Source organism: Anas acuta, chromosome 6 (genome assembly GCF_963932015.1).
Source record: "Anas acuta chromosome 6, bAnaAcu1.1, whole genome shotgun sequence".
In the NCBI taxonomy this organism is placed as follows: Eukaryota; Metazoa; Chordata; class Aves; order Anseriformes; family Anatidae; genus Anas; species Anas acuta.
Window position 1 is genome coordinate 2,491,938 of NC_088984.1, and position 15,410 is coordinate 2,507,347.

The following is a 15,410-nucleotide window of genomic DNA, read 5'->3' on the forward strand; positions in this document are numbered from 1 at the left end:
TGAATCCCCACCCTGTGTTACTGCACAGAGACAGCTTTCCCCAAAAGGATAAAGGAGCTTTTCCTAAACTAGGATAAGCAGAGATTTGGTGGTATTTCTCCACTGTTCATGTATGCAACCAAAGGCGTGGCCCCACTATGAGGCCGTGTAAGATGCAAGAACCCCAAGCTAGCAAAGGCAGCTCCAGAACCAGAGGCACAGGAGCCACACGGTGCCTCCTGCTGTGTAATGGAAAGGGGTCTCTTAGAGTGTGCCTTGGGTTGCTAGCTCAGCCCCAGAGCTGTGAGAATTCAAAGATTTGTCATTTTTTTCCTGCAGAGAGGTGAGGCAAGTTGGGCACTGCTGCACTGGGTAAACGTATCCCCAGTCACTGCCTGGGCTCTGAGGAGGTGGCAACTCATCAAGTATTCAGTTCCATGTTCTCCTAACCTCGGGAAGCTCTGTAATACATGCACTTTCCACTGAAGTGAAAAAGTAAGGTGATTTGTAAGGAGTGATTAGGTGTGCATGTAACTTCACATCTGCAACTTCATGGGCTTTCTCACTATTTAAGTCAGTAGCAACATCAGTGAATCAAAAACACATCCACTGCTTTAAAAACCTGCAACTCCAGAATACATTGAAAAAACAATTGGTTTTACTTCACGATGAATGGGCTTTTAATAAATCAGTAATTGTACAGAGACCATAAATTGGAAGGGAAAGGTAACAGTAAGCTATTCACTGGGAAAATTGGAGAGGAAAACTCTCATGGATTTATCTGTGACCTCAGAAGGCATTTGGAGAAATGTGCTGCTGCTGTCAGGCTGACATTGCAGTCAGTAAGCTCCCCCAAAGCACCAGGACGGAGATCTCTGCTCATTAAAGCCTCTCATTTGAATAACATCAACTTCCACTTTTAAATACAGAAGACAGGCTGCAGCTCCTGCTGTGTAACAATTGGTTCAGGGCTGTTTCAGTTCAAGACACTGACACAACTACCATCTCCAGGGCCTTACTATTGAAAACTCTGCTAGAAGGGTAAAGCCCATCAATGTAACCTCTTGGAAATGCATATATATATTTTTAACAAGCTATCTATCCTGCTGTGCAGCTTGGCAAACGTTTTGTCTAGCAGAGGAGAAAGGCCCACATATGTCAGAAAGCCTTTCTTGGTTATATTACACAACCAGGTCCTGGGTAAGCTCCACACTGACATTGTGAAGCATTCCCCATTTCACAGAAAACCCTCCACAACAGCTTTACCTACAGGATTTAATATTTCTTCAACTTTAGACTATTTTTTCCTCCACAACACGCCACAGCAACGTTACAAGAGGATGTTGGGTTAAAAGAGGGATTAAAACCAAATACAGACTTTATTCCACTTTAAAAATGACAGCTTCTTCTTTGTCAAAACAATAAAACAGACATTTTTCTACAGTAATTTTCTGTATCACAGCTTGTAATTCTGGATATAAATTGGCTTTAGGAGATCTTTCCCCGTGCTGAGTGGAAGCACCAGCTCGAGCCCCGCAGACATTTTGCTTTAAGTACATGGAGCGGGTGGATTACTCAGTCGCTGCGCCATCTGTGAGGGCTGAGCTAGTGATTTCCCCAGCCCCACTCTCCAACGGAGGCAAGGACAGACTTAATTAGACATGAGGCATCAGTTATTGCATCCTCCAGCAAAGGAGCAACCGTGGCAATTGAACAGCAATTTCATCAGGGCCTATTGCCTCCGGAGAATATTGCTTTCCTTCTCCTTCAACCTTCGGGTTAGCTAGGTCAGCCGTGTTAATCATGTAGCAAAACCATCTGATGCTGTTAAACAAATGAAAGCTTTTCTTTTTTTTTTTTTTCCCCTCCTTTCATTTCATTCAGCAGTAATTCGTTGTAGATTTCCAGTTTCAAGTTCATAGATTGACTGAAATGCTGTAAGAAACACACACAGCTTGCAAAGTGCAGTGATGGAACAATCCCATGCTAGGATTAAATGTCTGAATAATCCTCCTGGTACAGGAAGAGACCAGAATATCTACGTCTCTAGCAGAACAGTGGGGAGAAAAAAAAAAAAGAAACCACACACATGAAAAAAAAAAAACTACCGTGTTACACTTCACGTAGCAGAAATAGGAACAGAGTTAGGACTTCAGCCACCAGGAGCTGGTACCCTCCTCCCCCAGAGCAACAATTTCCAAATTCATCAATTCATCCATCTGTGCCGCAGCATGCGAGTGGTATTCCCAGGAGAGGCACACAAATGAGAAGACCGATAACCAAGGCGTGTGTTTTCACAGTCCTGCACGCAAGGGAACTCTATCCTTAGTACTGCCTTCATTTGGGGGTTAACAAATCTCTCTCAAATCATTTAAAAACCAACATATCTAAACTGTTACGTCAAATATGGACAAGCTATAGTTAATGCTTTTCACTCACCACTTGTTCATTTAGCTAAATACCTGTAGAGGGCTCTGGAAAAAGCTCCGTATTGAAAGAAATACCACAGCTTAAAAAGCAGCAGAAGCTCAACATACCTGTGTCTCCTTTTGTATGCCACTCACAGCTCAGTGTTCCAGCTAGCAGCTTTGTTCGAGTACATGCTACATACAATTCTACCTCTGCTACCAAAGTGATTTAATTTTGCCAACATACCTCCATAGTATGCGTTTTTCCCGATGATGTCTGGCCATAAGCAAAGATTGTACCATTGTAGCCTTCAAGAACATCTGCAAGAACAAGGAAAACAATTAAAACTCAGAATGACATCTTCAAGCTGGACCCCCAGTGCTTCGTGAGTCTTCTAAAATGCCGAAGCTCAATCAGAAAATAGTTTGTGCAATAAAAAATGGAAAAAATACACTGCAACTAGCTACCTTAAGGCAAAAAAATAACAAAATTTAAATTACAGAATTGCAGAACTACTGATGTCCCTCTCAATTTCTTGAACAAATAACAATAACTTAAAAAAGGACAGTACGTATTATCCAATATAGCTGTGTAACATGGAAAAGAGAAAACTTAATTACCTGCATTTTAAATCATCACATACCACTGAAAGTTATACAAACTCATAATTTTTCTACCACTAACACCCAACAGTTCAGCCAACAACTTGAACAAGACAGAAAGAGGAATTAACTTTGCTGAATATCTACTTCCATCAAGGCAGAATGAATATTTTTTATTGTATTAAAGTGTAATACTTATTATAGGTGCTAATAAAGAATGAGAAGAAACCTTCAATCTAAAAACCAGTGGTACTAAATCCGTGCTGCTCTCATCAACCTTCTCAGAAAGACTACCCCATGGCCTGTATATACACATCTAAATTATGTGTTATTATATACAATGCCATATGTATGACACGCATATATATCATCTCCTTATTTGTATCTCCCTGTGCACTTATGTAGACGGTCCAGATAAGAAGTAGAATTGAACAAGGTACATTAGAAAAAAATGAACAAAACAATGAAGAAGGAACAAATGTGAAAAAATAATGAGAGAGAAAAACCAAAGAAAGATGATTTCGAAGACAGTGAATGAATACAAAGGAAAGAATTAGATATTTTTCAAAGGGAACCACAACATCAACCCACGTTTCCACAACAGCAAGACTGAATAAGGATTTTGGAACTCATTACATGGAGAAGGGGAGGGAGGGACTGCATGAAGGCAGAGGTTGGACCTCCTGCACAACACAGCAGTGCTTGGGCAAAGCTCCTCGGGGCCCGAGAGAGCAGTAAAGGAGGGACCTGCAACGGGACAGACAGACTCTGCTGTCTCCAGTCATACAAACTAGAGTCATCGGTCTATTTTAAGTCAATTAAAATGATATATGCAACTTTTTTCCATGAGGCCTATCAAGAAAGTAAAGCAAGTGTTTTGAAATGCCGAGGCAAAGCTGCATTCAGCCCAGGTGACAGCACACAACAGTGGCACCCCACAAGGTGCAGGTCACGTCGAGACATCCCCTTTGACCCTGCAGTCCTTCACTAAAAAGGTCGGTGGTCGGCAGGGAAGAGAGTATTTTTGCTGCAAGGCTTGCTACGTAACAGCTAGCTCACCATCTGCCAGCTGACGAGGAGAGGAGACAGCCCCTGGTAGCGACAGCCTGCTCAGAACAAGCGGGGAAAAAGCAGCAGATGAACAAAAGCGATCCCACGAAGATCACTCAGGATCTCCATGTAATTTTCTCCTTCCAGGACACACGCACAACTGCTCACACGTGTCCTAACGTCCTCACAGCTCCCATGCTCAGCACCACCTTGGGCCACTGTAGACCTGCCGTGGCAGATCTGCTGTCGAGCTGTTTATTTAAACCTGCGTCCATGCCTTCTGCAGCTAAAAAATGCATTTAGATGGTTCTTGTTGTCACCGTCGCTATTATAACCAGTGTTTTAGGAACTGCCAGGCCAGCTGGCGCTTCCTGCAGTAACATTAATCACAATGAAGCCATCAGGCATTCCTTGGGAGGACAATGAAATCTGCTAACAAATGCTAACCTTGAAATGCAGGCTGAAAAAGCTTTAAATACGGCTTCAAGTGGCCAGGCACTCAGCTGATATCCCCATGTAGTAAATGACATTGGAGTGGTCTACAGAAACAGCGCGGTCTGTTTGACATCCTTCCCTTTAATAGGCTTCGAGCTGAAAATTCAGGGTAAGGAAATGCAAGCCCAGAGCTCGAGAACATCAATCCAGGAACCTCTGTTCTCCCTCAGTCCCTCTACTTATCCTTCACCCTTCCCATCTCTCCTCTATTTTCTCTCTCCCGTTTTCTTTCTTTCCACTTCTTTCTTTTCCTATCCCCTTCTTCCTCCTCCCCCCGTACCAAATTTGCCCTTCAAGGTACCTGCACGGTCCAAGTTAACAGACACACACACAGAGCTATGTTTGAACTGCATTTCCAACAGGATTTTGTGAAGTTTACATACACCAGCCTTAGGTACCCAGCTTTAGGAGGTCAGGCTTTCTATTTGGGTAATGGAAAAATCTTAGGGCACTGATTTAGGCCTTCCAAATTGCTCTCAAACAGGTTTTTATTTCTCTGACCGTTTTCAGAGGCAACCAGCCCCCAGAGGTGATGCACACACCCTCCTTGCAAGCCCCCAAAGAGCTGAGTGTTGCTTGTGAGCACAGCAGAAGCCACCACAGCCTTGCCTGGCTTCCACGCCTCTGTAACATCACCATGGTTTGCCAACCTTCCCTGAGCTGAGCTGTGTGCCAGCAATGGGAACACCCCCTGAGCCCCACCAGTTGTTACTGAAGGCTCACCCAGCCGAAGCCAGAATCGCTGCCATTCGGCGCCCCTCTGACTCCAATCTCATGACTCATTTCCTCTCCCCAGCATCAAACAATTCAGCTCCTGGGCCTCATCCCCCTTACCTGCAACAGGCACATCGGTCACGTTAAGCCCTCGGTGTTCAGCACAGGCTTGTGTTGCTCTAAAAGCACGGCCCTGACCAGCTCCGGCACCACTCCCACTGTTTGGATTTACAAAGAAAAGCCTCCAGGGATGGGGCAGCCACAGCTTCTCTGGGCAACCTGCTCCAGAGCCTCGCCACCCTCTGAGCGAAGGGTTTCCTCCCAGCCTCTAACCTAAATCTCCCCTCTGTTCGTTTAACACCATTCCCCCTTATGCTGTCATCATCCGACTGAGCAAAAAGTTGCTCTCCATGTGTTTTAAAGCCCCTTTGAGTACTGAAAAGCTGCAGGAAGCACACGCTTTTTGGGTTTTACCATACACCACAAAAAGCAAGTCTTAGGGTGGAATGAGAGTCACACACAGAGGAAGGGAGGAACAACCACAGCAATTCCTTCAGCCCTTTTGCATTAGTTTTTCTACACAGACAAATACATTGAAAAAAAAAAGAAACACCTGGAATTAGTAATGACAAAGCTCCAGTACAGACAGCTAAACATTTATTACCCTATCCTTAAATCGTTTGAGAGACAGGTAGACACATTTGTCCTTCCCCAAAGTGGCAAGGAACGCAGGCAACACCTACCTTTGACAATCGGCTTGGCACAGGCGTTATAAACTTGCTCCTGGGTTGTGTTAGGAGGTAACACTCTGTCAAAGACGTAGGGCTTCCCTTGCTGCAAGCAGAACAGAGACGTGGTGAGAGGAGGAATGCTGAACACAGCCATGCAGACCCTACTTAAATGAAAACCCAATTCCTTCAGTCCAACTTGCACTAAACCAATGAGTGACGTCTTTCCTGTCCATGAGCATTTTTCCCAAATGTAACACAACTTGAAGCGAGGATCAAAACCAGGAGGAAGATTCCAGCCACGTCACAGCTTACTCAGGAAAGTAACAGGAGCTAAAAATCACGTCAAAGGGTCCTACACGAGAAGCTGGGACAGGGCTCCTCTGTGCAGGACCTGGACGAGGTTGTATAAATAAATAATACGTAATTGCAGGCCTGGAAGGCAGGATTGATCAGATCAGAAAGCAAAGTGTTCCCAGAAGCAATTCAGGCTTTCAGCCCTCGCACAGCCCCGAGCCTCTCCCCTGCAAGAGGCAGAAACCAGCTTGGCCTCCAGGAGCAGGACCCCGAGCCTCCATCCCTCTGGAAGCCTAGGGGCTGGCCAAACCTACAAGTGGCCCATCAAACCTGCACCGTTCCCAAACAGGGGAAACAGCTGGCCCTGTAATTTCCCCTGGAATTTGGGAACCCAGGGAAAAAGCACAAGAAATACTCGGGGCTCACCCATTCTCCTGAGGCCACATCCCCAGCACTGCTCCGAGGCACTTTTCCCCCAAACCTCAGCTTTAGGTAAAACAATTCACGGCTGTTTCAGCTTCGTGCTGAGCCGTTCCCTGCCGCCAGCCCTCTCTAACTATTTTAATGGACCTTTCCAAGATCGTTCAGAGCTACCTTCATAATCCACTCATTTTCCTTCGGCAAAGCACTGACAAGCTTAATTAAATTAACTTTCATACGCTGCCATCCACGTCGCAGCTAGAGATCTCTGGCACACGATGGCCAAGCCACTGCAGCACAACAGGGCCTAACGACCCCTTCCACATCATCAGCATCACTTACCTGCACAGCCACCTCCTAGGAGAAAGGCACTCGGGTTTGGAGGCAAGCTGGATGCAAATTACCCCAAATCTCTCTAGTTTTATCAGGCTGCAGCATGTCTGCTAATCTACAGCACCCCCTTACATCAACAGGGTAAGAGAACTCGAGTATATAATTATATTATTTTTCGTATATAAAACTATGTAAAGGGACAGTTCAGAAAGAAAAGACCAACAAATACTCCTTTTGTAGAAAAAAACAGAAAGAAGGGCACGGTGATTCTAGAAGACAGCCCCCTCTAACTCAAAGCCTGGTTGTTTCAGTAGCAGCTGGGAACCCAGAGAGCGACGCATTGGGTGTTTTGTGAAAATGCAACGCAAGATTTCATCCACTCCAAAGTTGTTTAGAAGCACAGATTTTATGTTATTTAAACAATGCACTGATTTTCTTTAAAAAATAAAAATGCAACTAAAAACTAATGCAATCAAAGATATCCCGAGGCAGCTCCTAGAGCAGCGCTGGAAGAGGACTCTGGCAGTGACATCTCCTGGGCGAGGGGTTACAGGAGCAAACAACCAGCTGGCCAGCACCTCTGCTTATCGTGGGCATTTCTAACACCACTCAAAGCACAAAATGGGTCAAAAGATGTCTCAAAATGTGAAACAAAGCGGTTTTGGTGCAGAAGTCCCAGGTAGGATGCTGTAAGATGCTCGGTTCCAGCCAGAGAAGAGAGGTGCGACGTAAAACAGCCCCAGCTGAAGACACAGCTCCACCTTCACCCCTCCATGCAGCGTGGTGTTCATCTTCCCCTGTTAAACGGATCACTGACAGATCTGCGGGGAGCTGCAGGGCTCAGGAGATCAGTAATGGGATACTGAGCGCGGTCAGTCGTGGATTCAAATCCACCTCAGGTCGGGACAGGTCAAAAAGAGACGAGAGAAGAGCTGAGAGAAGAAGGTAGCAGTGCCCAGCACCTGCTGGAGTGACCGCACTCCCAGAGACCAGAAAATAAACCTTACCCCGGGTGCTTTCTGGTCGACCGTGTTCCTGATCCCTGGGAGACCAGCAACGTAGACCTGCCTCCTCATCCCAAATGCAGACACCAAATTGCAGCAGTGCTGGGACGCTGGAGGTTTACAGCGCTGACGTTTGAGGACAGTAAGCATGCAATATGACAGAGACATTACCCCTCGCTGCCCCGGCCTCCCTTCAGGGAATGCCATTCAAAAGGCACAACCCAAACCAGCGAATTCATGGAGAATCCCAGCCCAACTACCTCGTGCTTCCCTCCACCTTCTCCAGCGCAAAGCGGTGCTAGAAGAGGAACGGAAGGGGCAGCACACAGCGCGGAGTGTTACGAGTTAGAGCTACAGAGCAATGCGTTGTGCAGCAGTGCTGGCATCACCTCCTGCTTCACAGACAGGCTGGCTGCAGCTCCATTTGTGTCGCGTGTTGGAAACGCTCGGGTCTGCAGCTCGGCACCCACAGCCAGCCCCACAGCCCGAGCGTGGAGCAGCCTTCGCAGGAGCTCCGAGCGCGAGGCAGGCAGAGCAATTACCCTGTCACCAGTCATGCAGACAAGTTGCTGCTGGCAACAAACCTCTTCAGATGGGGACGGAGAGCAGCACAGCCTCACCGAGGTGTGATCCTGTGCCTGAGCACAGCCGTTTTGAGGAGCTCCTGCCCCTCGCTGTCTCTCCCCCACCACTGTCACCGCACCTGGGGCAGGGAATGGCTCCTGGCATGGCACGCTGCTACACGAGGCCCTGGCTTTGCAAACGAAAGGCACGTCTAAAAGCTGGTTAGCTGGGAAGGTGGAGGGAGACTGCAGTGTTTCTTTTGGCCTTCCATTCCCAGTCCCAAACCTCCAGCCCCCTGTCACTTCTGTTCAATTCTTTCATCCTTTCTTACCCCATTTTGCCCCGTTTCCTGCCACAGGTGGAGGCCAGAGGAGGCAGCAGCCCTCTGGGAGGAACAAAGCCACCCAGCCCCTGCCGAGCGCCAGGCCCTGGTGCTCTTGTTGCTTATTAGACTAATTTCCTCGTAGATCTCATCTCATTACGTGGAGATGAAACAGCTCCATCAGCTCCAGAGAACGTGAAGGAAAAGGACATCACCGAGCTGGCTAACACACAGGAACAAAGATTTTAATTTCATCCTGAAATGTGCTGCTTGGACCTTCTGCCATTTTTGCTCTTTAAGCACGGGACACATCTCCTGGCACGTCACCCTTCCTGTGGCTAAAAACGTCCTGACAGCACACCTGAACCACACACCCCTTCCTACAGCACAGCACGGAGATCAGAGCAGCCCCAGGGTGGGTACGTTGTTCCTTAGCTGCTTCTGGACCCAGTGTGGCACCGGAGATGGAGGTGCCACAGCCTCCAAAGCACGTCCTGTAAATCCAGCACCCATACCTCTCACATAAATCATGATTCACGCTCCTGTTCTCTCCAGCAGAAAGACACAAAACCTGTGAGACGTAGGACTGTCAAGTGGCAGCAAGTCAGGACGGGGACCACAACCCATACAGCCTCTTCTTTGCACCCACAGTGGCTGTTGCTCCTCCTGTGCAGTCCCTCACACTCACCATTTGGCACCATTTCCCCAAAAACCACATCCCTATTACTGAAGCCACAGAGGTGCCCGCCTCCCCAGCTCCAGTGGGTATCCAGCTGATAACCCCGAGGTCCCCAAACCTCCTAAACCCACACAGCACCACAGTGCTGCAACACTTTGGGGACGGAGCACGTGAAGAGCAGCAGACAAAAAAAAAGGTTTAAGACCATGCCCTACCTTGCTCCCTCCTCAGGAGCCATCTCTGAGCTCGCGTGGTGCTTCACAAACCCAGCAGCCGCAGATGGCACTGGTAAAATAAATTGTTTACGCTGGCAAGGGCTTTGTTTGAGGCTAATGGCTACAGTTATTTTATAATACTTGGAAAATCTGGGCTGCACACAGAGAAAGCAAGGGACAGAATGAATCCCCTGTGACCAGGAGGAGCGGGCGTCTTGCTCAAGCAGAAAGCAATTGTGCTTCAGTACAGCAAGATGCTCTTGGCTTTTAGGTCTGCTTGTGTCACCGAACTGCTTTCCTTTGATGTTACATCATTTAAGGTACCATAAAGTGGGAAATAATCAAGCACCTATTCCAGAGCAACCTATCCAAAATCAGCCCCCAACTCTCCTTAGCAGCAATGATCTGTTCCCAAAAACGAGGCGGTAACAAAACCTCAGAGCCCTTTAAGCGTTACCACAGCTCTCTGCTGGCCTAAATGCAGAGATTCGAGCAATTCAGAGCCGTGCAGCTGAGACAAGAGATTACAACTGCTGAAAAAAGCAGAGTTCTGCCAGCAGCACTGCTATAAATATTCCCTAACCCAGTTACCCCGATTCAGACCCTGGGCCCCGCACGTCCCGCACCGGCTGGAAGCACGACCCGGCAGCCACAGCCACGCCTGGGCACCAGGGACTTGATTTCTCTGGAGGCTGACCTCAAAAACCAACTCTCAGCCCCAAAATGAGAGGTGTTCTTACCTCACAGGCTGCCACAAGGGCAATTCAGTTGTGAGTGCAAGTGGGAGATGGATTTGGGATCACAGTGTCCGGGAGACCCTTCTGGCCCCGTGAGAGGTGGTGGCGTGAGGTTTCAGCCAGCGGGGAGCGAAGCACTGAAAGAACGAATCCCTTTTTTTTTTGCACAGACATCCAAGAGGACCACTATTAAATATTTAAGCCTTCATCTCTTAATACTCCTTTCTCAGGAGGGGAAAATCCAGCGCTCCTGTTTTCACTTCGGCTCCAATGCATGGCTTGAAAACGTGCATTTTCCGAGGCTGTCAGGGGAGCAATTATCGGTATTGTAACAGGAATTTGGCAACAGTCACATGCATTTCCAGAACTTCCCATAAGAAGTCAAGATCCAAAGAGGCCATAAATATATAAATATATATATACAGACGGCCTGGCTCTTTCCCATGGACAGAGAAGGACAGGAACCCATCAGCAACACCATACCCGCACCTCCACGCCTCTGGGGCTCTGAAGGAGTCCATTTAGGATGCTTTGAGGTGAAAGCATCCCCAACGAGGCAGGACACAAAGCTCCCAGGCTGCCCCAAACACCGCTAAATCCGCGTGTATCAGACCAGGAGGGCATTCCTGGAGACAAATCCCAACAGCAGTGGCCACGCAGTGTGTCCCGGGGGCTGCAGCCATGCTGGATCTGCCCAAGGAAAAAACACGGCATGGAGACAGCGACACGAGGCTCCCCAGCATTTTCACACCCGATTTCTCACCATTTAGAAAACAGAAAAGCGCGTACAACTTCATCCAAGAAGTCCACAATTATCTGCGTTGAATAATCTTCCCCAAATCCAGCACCTGGGGGCAAGATTCAACAAACATCCTTCCCTCAAGAGGTGAGGCAGAGGAAATTTCAGGAGGAACACACAAACAGCGCTTGCTTCAGTGCTTTGTGGAAGCATTGCTGTGTCAAGACATAAACCTACTTTGTTTGTTGATAATTAGATACAGAAGCGTTTCATTCTCCAGCCAACACGCCGTAAAAAAAGCAGAGAACTTCTCCACCAGCTACCTCATCTGATCTATCGGCTTCCTCTTCTTCCTGAGACACCGAGAGGCTCAAGGTGCTGCAAGAAATCACCCCAAAAATAACCCCAGGTGCCAGATCTGTCAGTCCTGTGCTGTTTCTCTGGAAATAGCCTGACCTGGAAGCAACAGAGCCCAGAGTCCCAGGGGAAGGAGCCCCACACGCCGGGTGCAGCTATCCACGGAAGAAGAAAATGCAGCAGGTTAGGGACGGCTGCAAGTGGTGTTGGGTACAGCCCAACAAGGCTGTGAGAAGGAAGCCAGCAGGAAAAACGCACTCCTGGGTACGGCAGCCAGCAGGATCAATCAGAAAGTCACCTTGAGGCTGCGGAGCGGCAGGAACATAAAACGAAGCGGCAGGCTGGGGAGGCTGGTGGAGCTAACCGCAACAAGCGATGGATTTGCCACTGCCGCCTTTCTCTGCCATGATAAAGAAGATCAGATACAGATCATAGGCTTCTGCATTGAGAACCTTGAAGTAGAATCAAAACACACCGGTGTTTTTTTTTCTGTTTATCTTCTGAGCCACAGACCAACATAGGTAAGGCATTTTCATCTTCTTGCTCTACTCAGATTACCCCTGCTTCCCTCCGTTGCATGTGTGAAGCACATAAAAGAGGTGAGGATGTAAAGCAGTGGGTCACATCCCAACTCCGAGGTGTTTAACTGGTTTGGACGCAGTTAGGATGCTGCCCCGGGACTTTCCTGCTGAAGAGCTCTGAAAGCCACGACCACGGGCCTTGCAGAGATGCAGCTTCATCCGTGACGTTAAAGAGAAACTCAAGGCTGCTGTTAAACTTCCTTCATTGCTGCTCGTTTTCAAGTTCTGATCTTCAATTCTTGTTGCAAAAATTGCTCAAAGCATAAAGTAGGCTAATGGGAAAGGATGGTGGGAGGTTCAGAAACCAAGCATTTCCCCATGATCATCTCTTAGGAAGAAGAAGTAAATGTATTCACGCTCACATGCCAGAAAAGAATAGACGTTTCCTTTCAGTAATTAGGATTTTATTTTTTTCTGATGCGATGACAGAACTCCTGTGAGGTTTTATGTTTGCCTGTTTTAATTCCAACAGCACCCCTTTCTCTCCAATACTTTACGCAACAAAAACAGAAGCTGCATTGCAGTGTTTTCCCAATGCTATAGGAAAACAAACAAACCAAACCCGTTCGGTTCTGGGTTATTTTTGCTTTCTGTGATGCTTCTGGAGACTCAAACACTGCTTTTCTGGAAGGAAGTCTGCTCTGGTAGGATCCTGCACAGCCCCAGGACTCCTTCCCCCTCCCTCCGCCGCTCTTGCCGGCGCTAGGCAGTCACTGCGAGGCAGCAGATCAGCAGCAGATAACGCCACCCGCGCTGCCTGCCGCTGCCACACTGCAGTGCTTGCAGCCTAGCTCAAGTTACAGCACAGCCCCGGCAGCCAAGATGACAAAGAACACGGAAAAATTTCTACCTTCGCTGACACGGGCAGAACTGCAGGGAGCTACAAACGTCCCCACATCCCCAGCCGGGTGGATTCCTGCTGAAAAACGAGCAGGGCTTTGAGGACGTGTTTTAGGACTGCGATGCACACCTACACCAGACCCGTCTTTCGCTCTGTGGATGCGGGGAAAGGCGCACCCCGAGCTCCAGGACAGATTTTCAAGATGGCAAGCAACCTCAGGACTGCTCCTGCCAAACTGAACCCCCATAAAAATAAAGCTGTACATGTGCTTACACAAACAAACAAACAAACACGCTTTCTGGCTTCTCGTTAGGGATTTTTCTACGCTCCCACGGCAGGAAATTGCCGGCTGCTGCTTTTTTTTATTTCCTTTTTACCTTTACTAAAGGCGCTACCTCCTGCCCGCAAGACAATCACAAAGCATCGCGGTTGCCGTCCTCCCAGGCAGCAGCACGATATCCACAAAGATGCATTTTGTACCTGCGCCTTCGCACAGGCAGGGAAAAAAAGGGATCGTGGGTTCTCCTGTCTGAAAAAATGACGTTGTCAGAGGGATCCGGGGCTGATGGCTGAACACCGGGATGCTGGGACCCGAGGATCGTGGTCTTTTCCAACCTTAATGATCCCAGGGTGCGTTTTAATCTACTTTTGATGCATATGAGGGCTTGAATTAGGGGAAAAAAAAAAGGATGAGCTGGCTCCTGAAGCAGCCCAGGAGGCAGCTGGTGGTAGGGATGGATGGAGGAGGCGATCCCGGAGCTGAGGCACGAGCGTGAGGCGAGGGACCGGGGAGCCATTCCGCAAGCGGCTCCGTTTTGCCCTCATTTCCCCATAATTACTTCAGACGGTGTTTTTTTTGAATTTTGCACCAAACTGTCTGCTTTGATAAGCGCCTTCGTGCCCAAACGCTTCGTGAGGCAGCGATGCGCGAGGCAAGCCTCGGCCCCCGGCTTTGTGTCGCCCTTTGCCAGGCTCCACTGCAACCCCACTGGGACCCCCCAAGAGCCCCCCAAGACCCCCCAAAGCCCCCCCAGGACCCCTTGGGAGCCTCCCAGGACCCCTGAGGATCCCTCAGGAGCCCCTGAGAACCCCCCCAGGATCCCACCAAGACCCCTCAGGATCCCCTCAGGACCCCTCAGACCCCTCCCCGGGACCCCCCCCCGAGCCGTGCCGCACTCACCCCGACGAGCACCGTGTCCTCGCCCTTGAACTTGGGGATGAACCTGTCGCCCCGCAGCACCTCGGCCTCGTTGAGGGGCCGAAAGCGGCACATCACCTTGATGCTGCACTCCGCCGGGTCCGCCATGGCGGGGCAGCGCCCCGGCGGGCAGGTGCCGCTGCCGCAGCCTCCCCGCTACCGACGGCCTCAAAAGGGCCGTGAGGGGGCTGAGAGGGGCCGAGAGGAGCCCGATGAGGGGCCGCGGACCCCGCTCGCCCCCCGGCTCGGCTGCGGCTGCCGAGGGCTGAGGGCAGCGGGCGAGCGGCGGGCGCGGAGCCGCCGCCCCCTCAGCGCCCCCCGGGCTTTGTGGCCGCGCCGCAGTCCCGCGGCCCCGCCCAGCGCTGGGCACGCCGGGACGTGTAGTCTGTCAGGAGCCCCAAAACGGCCCAAATCGACCCCAAAAGTGCTCCCATCGACCCCCACAACCGCCCCCCCCCCCTCTTTTGGGGGAGGTTTAGCCTTTTGTCCTCGCTAAGGGTAGGGCGGTAATCTGCCCCCCCACCGTTGTCCTCATAACTCTAAAGCTGCACCTGACGTGGGGTGCTTTGTTTCTGTCAGGGTCCCCTTTTTAAATGTGTGTCCTCAATGTTGTTCCCTGCCCTAAGAGATAGGAACAAAGAAATAGCACCATAAGGCTGCTCTTTTTCCAGCCAGGAAGGGTTCTGGCTTGTGGCGAAGGATGCTCGCCCAGCCCTGCTTGCCATTACCTTCATTTGCTATGACACAAAGCAGAAGGAAAGCAAAGCCCCGACCTTGGTAAATTACCAAGAAGTTTGTCACGCTGCAGCCTGTGAATCAGCATCGGGGAAAGGCAAAGCCTAGAGCCTGCTCCTTCCCCTCAGGGTTGGTGCTGCCTGCCCTCGGTTCCCATCCTTTCTGTACCTGCCCTCAGCTGGCGGCCAAGATTACTAATCACTTCACTGCACTAAAGTTGCCCAAAATAGTTTAATCTACCACCTTTAGTCTCCTCCTCCACCCTTCTCTCCCCACAAGTAGCATAACTGCTTAAAGAGATTGGTTTAGGGAAAGCAGGGGCCATAACCCCACCTTTAACAGCTCCAAGGGACTGGTGGACCTGGATTCCTCCAAAAAATTTCAGTGAATAAAGAGGACCCCTTTCATTGA

General features: G+C 49.4%; 1 protein-coding gene across 1 annotated transcript in view; it reads right to left on the reverse strand.

Moving 5' to 3' along the window:
* Positions 1-14,598, reverse strand: part of KIF5C (kinesin family member 5C) — a 62,533-nt gene extending 47,935 nt beyond the window's left edge. Inside the window, exons 1-3 of the mRNA XM_068687011.1 lie at positions 14,247-14,598; positions 5,993-6,083; positions 2,635-2,708 (exon numbers count right to left, since the gene is read on the reverse strand). Coding sequence (XP_068543112.1) covers positions 2,635-2,708; positions 5,993-6,083; positions 14,247-14,372 — 291 coding nt within the window. The 5' untranslated portion in view covers positions 14,373-14,598. The remainder of the gene's footprint in view (positions 1-2,634; positions 2,709-5,992; positions 6,084-14,246) is intronic.
* Positions 14,599-15,410: the final 812 nt, after the last annotated feature.